The 7,759-nt window shown below is 36.4% G+C and overlaps 1 protein-coding gene across 2 annotated transcripts in view; it reads right to left on the bottom strand.

The window, feature by feature from the left end:
• The window catches only part of BRD7 (bromodomain containing 7), a 53,641-nt gene that overhangs the window by 15,451 nt on the left and 30,431 nt on the right, over positions 1–7,759 (bottom strand). For both annotated transcript variants that reach the window (XM_012642617.1, XM_012642618.1), the window contains exons 5-6: positions 7,262–7,406; positions 3,396–3,506 (exon numbers count right to left, since the gene is read on the bottom strand). In XM_012642617.1, the coding sequence (XP_012498071.1) occupies positions 3,396–3,506; positions 7,262–7,406 (256 nt within the window). The remainder of the gene's footprint in view (positions 1–3,395; positions 3,507–7,261; positions 7,407–7,759) is intronic.

Here is a 7,759-nt window from a genome sequence, read left to right as displayed (position 1 = left end):
CAGCTACTCGGGAGGCTGAGGCAGGAGGATCACTTGAGCCCAGGAGTTTGAGGTTGCTGTGAGCTAGGCTGACGCCACGGCACTCTAGCCCGGGCAAAAGAGTGAGACTCTGTCTCAAAAAAAAAAATTAGCTGGGCATGGTGGTGCACATCTGTAGTCCCAGCTACTTGGGAGGCAAAGGCAGGAGGATCGATTGAGCTCAGGAGTTTGAGACAGCAGTGAGCTGCAATGACACCACTGTACTCCAGCCTGGGTGACAGAGCAAGATGCTGTCTTTCAAAAAAAAAAGCCAATTTGATTTTTAAAAACCCCATGTCTTACTTTGCTACCTACTCTAAAAATATCAGTGAGTTTGATTATTTCTGTAACTGCTCATTGGTGTTCCCCTGTGTATGTCCCTTAGGCCATGTCTTACTCATCTCTGTATCCCTAGGACCCAAAATAAGGGCTGGCACATAGTAGGTACTCAGTAAATGTTGGCTGAACAAATAGGCTTAGACCACAGAGTTCTCAGTAACCTTTTTCTTTTCACTCTAAAATTTTACAAAGCAGAACCTACATCAAGAATACTTTGGGATTTTTTTAAGCTACCATGTACAAAATTAAAATATTTCAATTAGAGGAATTTTCTAAATTTAGAAACAAGTCACAGGAAAGAATTAAGTTTAATTTTACTTTGAAAGCAATGCTGTCTTCTTTTTTGGTAATTAAAATGTCTCCTAATCAGCATATTGTTTATTGATCCCCAATTTTGTAATATCAAATGATTAAAAGAGCTGACTCTTTGCTATTAATATAGCTAACATTTACTGAGTGCTTACCCATGTACCAGGCATAACTCTATGAGGTAAGTACTATTATTATCCTCATTTTATGGTACAGGAAAAAGGCTGAGAAAGGTTACATGACCTAAGATCACATAGCTTCTAAAAGGGTAGAGCAGGATTTGGACCCTGATTGGTCTGATTCCAAAGCCACTACACTACACACTGTACTGTTTGTACTATTTGTTTGCATTATAACGCAGCATTCTACTCAAGTGTTTATTCAGGCAACGAGAAGAGTTATCCTTCATATGATTATTCTTTACAAAAATAACATGTCTACTAATAGTCACTCTTTGGGTGTAACTGAAAAAAGGATGAATGATTACTCCACGATTTTTTTAATGAACATTCAAAAACAGTTATCTCTGAAAAGACACCATTCACAGGCGGGTGTGCTGGGCTCTCTTGGGAGCACTAACTACTATTAGAAAAGTTAACTCGGAGAGTCTAAATTTAAACGTTTAAAAATCACTGTTGTAATGATCCCTCCCACCTAGGGTGGAGATAACAGTCAATAGGAAGCTATAACACAGGATGGGCAGGGCTCCTCAACAGGAAGAGATCTGAAAACAATGAAGAGAGAGAGAGAGAGAGAGAGAGAGAAAGGGAGAGAGAGAGAGAGAGGGAGGAAGGGAGAGAATGAAGGGGGAGAAGGAAGGGGGAGAGGAAAGGAGGGAGGAGGGCAAAAGGAGAGGGGAAAGTGGAGAAAGGTTTATTTTCTGTGCTTCCAATCATTCCATTCTCAGTAAAATTCAAGAGCTACTGGAATCCTTTGCATGTTGAATTAACTACATTATTTAAGGAATAGAAGATACCAGTAAATCAAAGTTGATTAACAAAAATTAGACTCCCCTCCCTCCAATTCAATGTACACATTTTGGGGTGACCAAAGACTATATCTGCTGAATGCACTTTTACTTTAAATACAACAATAACAAGGATTTCCAGGTTTTTAAACCTGGAATTTGGCTTGGTTCTAGATTCAGAGAGTCTTCCTACAAAGAAAGGGATAAACATTTTACATTCTTCTTTCCTGTAAATTTTGCCCAAGGTGTGTAACTGGCTTACAGTATCCTAAGTCTTTGGGAAAGGGTAGGAACTGATGTTGTCCAAATACTAGAGTACAAAAATAATCACCAGTCCAAATGTTTTTCTTTCCTTAGTTAAGTGAATCCAAGAATCTCTCAGAGTCAAGCACATGGACACTCAGATATCTGCACACCAAGGCATTTCTTTAAATGTAAAACTATAATACAGATTATCCTCATAAAAATCAGAAAATCATATACAACAACACAAGACTCATTTCTATCACCCTTTAACCTCCCTGAGTCTGAGCTCCAGCTCTCAATTCTGATTCCTTTCTCCTTCTACTTGTATATTACACCCACTGATTTCTTCCTTGTAAAATTCCTCTCCCATCCTACTGTTCTTTTTCATAGTATCCTCCCTACTCTAGCTCTTACCTAGAATCAGAACATTAATGCTAGAAATCATCTCGAAGATCACGAAATCGAACCTTTCTTTCCAGATGAGAACAGAGTCCCAGGGTAGTTAACGTCATGCTCAGGTCCACGGGTTAGTGGAAGAGAGCTAAAACTGGAACTCAGTCTTCTGCCTGCCTGCCATGGTATGGTGCCAGGATCATCCTCAATTAGTTTCCCTTCAGTAAGTAGTCTCTTACCAGTAGGTTCATCCTACTCAGAGCTGTGAGAGAAACCTCAAAAGATGTGACTTATCCTGTGAGTTCTTTTCTCCCAGCAGATGCACAGTGATCACCTCAGGTTATCCTTTAAGGTTCTTCACCAACTGTCACTCTGGGAAGACAATGTTTTGCCACTATATACCTAGAGGGTATATATAGCCTACGCTTGCATCATTTTGGGAGAGGAAAAAAGAAAAAAAAAATAAAGGGTGTAGCCTACTATATATCTGGGCTTTATGGTATAGCCTACTGCTCCTAGGCTACAAGCATGAACAGCATGTTACTATACTGAATACTGTAACACGATGGTAAGTAACTGTGTATCTAAACATAGCAAAAGTACAATAAAAATAAGGCAGTGGTATATACTTATATATAATCTGTCCACTGACTAAAACATCTTATGTAGTACATGACGGCATTTTCTTTCTACTGGAAGTTCTGTGCTTCACCCAGAAGCACAGGACTGACCAGAACATTAGAGTCAATCACTGCAAATGAAAACAGAGAGCTTTCCTTCCTGTTAAAAGGTCTCTTATTTCATCCAGTCTTATTCTGGAATTCAGGCTGATATTTCTTTCACAGCAAAATTATGCTGCCCATAGCAAAATTAAGTCTACCTGGTAAATATCACTTCAAAAGCCTCTGAAGAAATAAGTACAAGAGATTGCTAATATTTATTTATATCAATCCCAAATAAGACTATTCCTGCCTTAATTTTCTTCTCTTTATGGAAATTTTTTTCATTTAGTATTTCTATTTTAATATGATCTGCCAATAAAATAAAATCAATACCAATCTTTATCACTAAGACCAGCAAACATATATAGATTTTATTATTTATGATGAAGAGGTTCCTTTACCTGGCTAAGAATTTTCATCCCTGAGTGCAATAGCTTCTTTGCGGCTTTATAATAAATAGTCTCTGGTTTGTTGTAAATCATTGCATTAGTACACATTAGTTTGAAGTTATCCTGCAGGGAGAATATTAAAGAGGAAAATGCATTACAACAAAACAAACTCCCCAGCCCCCAGTTTGAAACCATATAGGTCAGGGCCACTAAAAAACTTAAAAAAAAAAAAAAAAAAAAAATCTAAAAAGCAGCAACATTCTTTTCTTTCACTGTTTACTAACCAATACTAATAGCAATTTACTAAGTTTTAAGACTCACCAACAACACAAATACTGTTAAATTTATTTAAATATGCTACAACATTCTTTTCCAAATTCTTAAACATTTTATAGTACCTCTGAGTAACTTTAGATCCCAGAATAAAATTTTTAAGTGCGTTTCTTCAGTATAATCTTACTGCACACAAAAAGAATTTAAAGACAATATTTCTATCTCATTTAATAATCTTTGCTGAGTAGTTAATGTAATTAAAAAATATTACTCTTAGTTTTAAAACAAGCATCTTAAGTTTCCATTTAGGAATTAAATATTTTATTTCAAATCTTAACTGGAAACTGGGAACAGTGCTAAATTACCACAGTATTTCCTGCCAAATTCAAATTAACTGAGCAAAAATGTTAAAACATTTACACTTGGCTGGGCGCAGTGGCTCATGCCTGTAATCCTAGCACTCTGGGAGGCCGAGGCGGGCGGATCGTTCTGAGCTCAGGAGTTCGAGACCAGCCTGAGCAAGAGCGAGACCTCATCTCTACTAAAAATACAAAGAAATTGGACAAACAACTAAAAATTGAAAAAAAAAAAAAAATCAGTCGGGTATGGTGGCGTGTGCCTGTAGTCCCAGCTACCTGGGAGGCTGAGGCAGGAGGATTGCTTGAGCCCAGGAGTTTGAGGTTGCTGTGAGCTAGGCTGATGCCACGGCACTCACCCTAGGCAAGAGAGTGAGACTCTGTCTAAAAAAAAAAAAAAAAAAAAAAAAAAAACCCAAAACATTTACACTGTTTTTCTTTTAAGTGTTTGGATACTATCATGAACTAAACATAATTTGCAGAATGTTGCAACATCATGCCAATGAAAAATAAACCATACAACCTCAAGGAGTTAAAACATGTAACTAGAGTAGTCAAATGATCAAAACTGTATTTTTGGTTTAAATTTCAAAGTATGCACATATGCTAGAGAACTTGATCCCACTGCATTTTTTCATGGTTAAATAATTTTTACATCTACAAATGTGAGAGCGATTATGCCAGGGCCTTACTTAGTTAAAATGGTAAGAATCCAATGAAAAAGAATCCGCCCCCCACAAATTCCTTCAAAACCAAAACCATTCAAATTCCAATATTTAATCGTTAGTGATGACAGTTTAGAACACTTAAATCGAACAAAAATAGGGAGATTGAGTTCTATATAAAAGTATATGAGAAGACTGATTCAAGGGTCATGACAAATTTGGTATTAAATTGGATGAAGTATATGTGATCTTCAGTTTGGGCTAAGTCTCTAATCAGTTAGGATTTTGCTAGGTCTTGGATCTCTAAGAATCTGATGAAAGCTATGGAGACACTCCTCAAGGGTCTATAGACTCAGAGATGAACAAAGACATCTTCATGTAATTTTAGGAAGTTCCTGGTCCCCCTAAAGGCTCATCCATGACTATCGAAAGGACCCCAGATTAAGGGCCTTTGCTATAGATATTCTGAAAAGTTTCCATTCTACTAAGAATTATTAAACATATATTTGGGGGCAGGAAAGGCAAGTGAGCAGAGATACTAGATAACTATGTACTCTCATACTAAATGGCCATTCGGTCTATAACTGGCAAGAGAGTATTGGATTGTTCTAATGATCGCAAGTCTGATCTATTAAGGCAATTTGTAGATTACTTAAAATCTAGTTATTTATTTTTTAGAGACAGAGTCTCACTCTGTTGCCCAGGCTGTAGTGCAGTGGGGTGATCACAGTGCACTGTAGTCTTGAACTTGTGGGCTCAAGTCATCCTCCCACCTTGACCTCCCAAAGTGCTGGGATTACAGGTGTGAGCCACCATGTCTGGTCCAACACTTTTGAGATATATACACACATGTGCGCGCATACACACACGCACGTATATATACATGTGTGCTTTTTTGGTTATTTTAACAGCCTAATGAGCTGAATAAGTTAGTAATTATTACTTCAGACTGTTGAGCCTTCCCTAGAAAAAAGTATAATAATGTAGAAAACTTCAGAGTGAAAATACCACTTTACTTCAATTCTGATAAACCTGAACCTGCTTAAAAACACTCAGGGGACACACTTCTACTCTCTCCTCTTACCATAAGAGAAAGATCAGAAAAAAATCGTTCACAAAAAGAAAAAAACCCAAATAACTGAGAAAATTCTTTTCTATTAAGCAACAGTAAGGTCGGAAACATGCTGAAATAAACAAGTTTTAGCCTGATTTTCACCAGATGAAAAGTTGAGAAAAGTTTCCATTTCTCTAAGAAAAAGTGTAATTCAGAGTAAGTGGAATATTATCTATATACTCAAATTAATAGTAAAGAGAATTAAATACTGGTGTTTTTCATAAATCTCAGCTGATCAATATGTGGATAAAAAAAGAAACCAAGTAAAGATAGGCTGGCCGCAGTGGCTCACACCTGTAATCCTAGCGCTTTGGGAGGCTAAGGCAGGAGGATCACTGGAGGCCCAGGAGTTTGCAATCAGCCTGAGCAACAAAGCGAGATGCACCAAAGTGAGATCTCATCTCTACGAAAAACAAAACAAAAAACACTGGGCATGGTGGCACATGTCTGTAGTCCCAGGTACTCGGGAGTCTTGAGGCAGGGGGATCACCTGAGCCCAGGAGTCTGGGGGTGCAGTAGTGAGCTATGATGATGCCGCTGCACTCTAGCCCAGGTAACAGAGTGGGACCCTATCTCAAAAAAAAAAAAAAAAAGAAAAAAAGAAAGATAACATTTACTGTTTAATTTTCCAGGTGAACACTACTATATTTATGTGGGAAAAACAGGTAAAATTGGTATTTTCTAAATCAATTAAGTTTGTGGTGGTTTAGTATACAGCAAATGTTAAACATATATGGTTCCTTTTCTTTGAAAGATTAAAATCAAAAGTGTACCCCTGAAATCAACATATATCAAGACTATTTAAAGATGGAAAGAAACCTCAACTATAACATTAGCCATATACATTGTCCTGGGGGCTTTTAGGTTCTTTACGTTTTTTATTCTCTTCTTAAAGTTGAAGAAAATATGCCTAACCAATATAGCCAACGTGAATTCAGGGAACAATTAATTTTCATCAAACTAGAAAATGTAATTAAATTTCTTTTTAGTTTTTTGGAGAAGCCGATTTATTCTGTTTTATAAGATATGTCTACCTTACATGTCTATAGAAAAAACTAATTCAACTTCCATTAAAATATCAATTTTACTTGTACTGAAATTAAAAAATAGCATCTTCTCGTTTTTCAATTTAGGGAAAACATACTGTAGAACACACACCAAACTAAAAATTTCACTGAAGACAAAAAAAGTAAAAGATAGCAGATGGCTTATTTCACCTGATTTTCCATCACCGAGCTCATAAAGTTTTCTAAAGCACAAAAATACAAAGATTTTGGATTTTAAAATAAACTTAACTCTTTGCAAAATAAAAGGTCAATCAGAAAGATTCTGAATACCAGGCATGCATATTTCTACCACCAGGATTTTGTGTATATAGCATCCTAGAGTTTGACCCTCAATTTAACAGATGTTACTTTGCATTATAGTTCAGTCTACTTCTCCAGTCAAAACATAAATAATTATAATTACCTTTAGTTCTTCTATGGACTGGTAGTCATTGTTCTTGATCTTTTCTTTCATGGTACTAAAATCCATTGGGTGTTTAATGATCATGGAGTAGCCGGGAGCAATAAAATCAGTCACAGGAAATGAAAAGAAAGCACTTGGGTCTTTTCTGTAAAGATTTGCAAAAGGCAATGTTATATTTTATTTCTACTACAAACAAATCTACTGGTCTAGGTCTAGCTAGGAGTAGAAGTCAGAAGACTTCATCTGAAGTCTTTCTACATTCCTTCAGATGTAGAAAGAATTTGTAGTATGCTGACATGTTTTTAACTGAAAATTCACGAAATGATTTTAAAGACTAGTAACTATTTAATAACAAGGATGTTTTACACATGTTACTTGTACCCTTAACACAACTAAGATCTTTCTTTTAAAATATGCAGCCTAATTAATTAATGCGGCCTAATAGTACATCCTACTGAGAGAAAAATGAAGCAAACAATCCAGACTAACTGACCAATA

This window comes from Propithecus coquereli, unplaced genomic scaffold, assembly GCF_000956105.1.
Source record: "Propithecus coquereli isolate 6110/MARCELLA unplaced genomic scaffold, Pcoq_1.0 Scaffold180, whole genome shotgun sequence".
Taxonomy (NCBI): Eukaryota; Metazoa; Chordata; class Mammalia; order Primates; family Indriidae; genus Propithecus; species Propithecus coquereli.
This window is presented reverse-complemented; position numbering and strand designations above follow the sequence as displayed.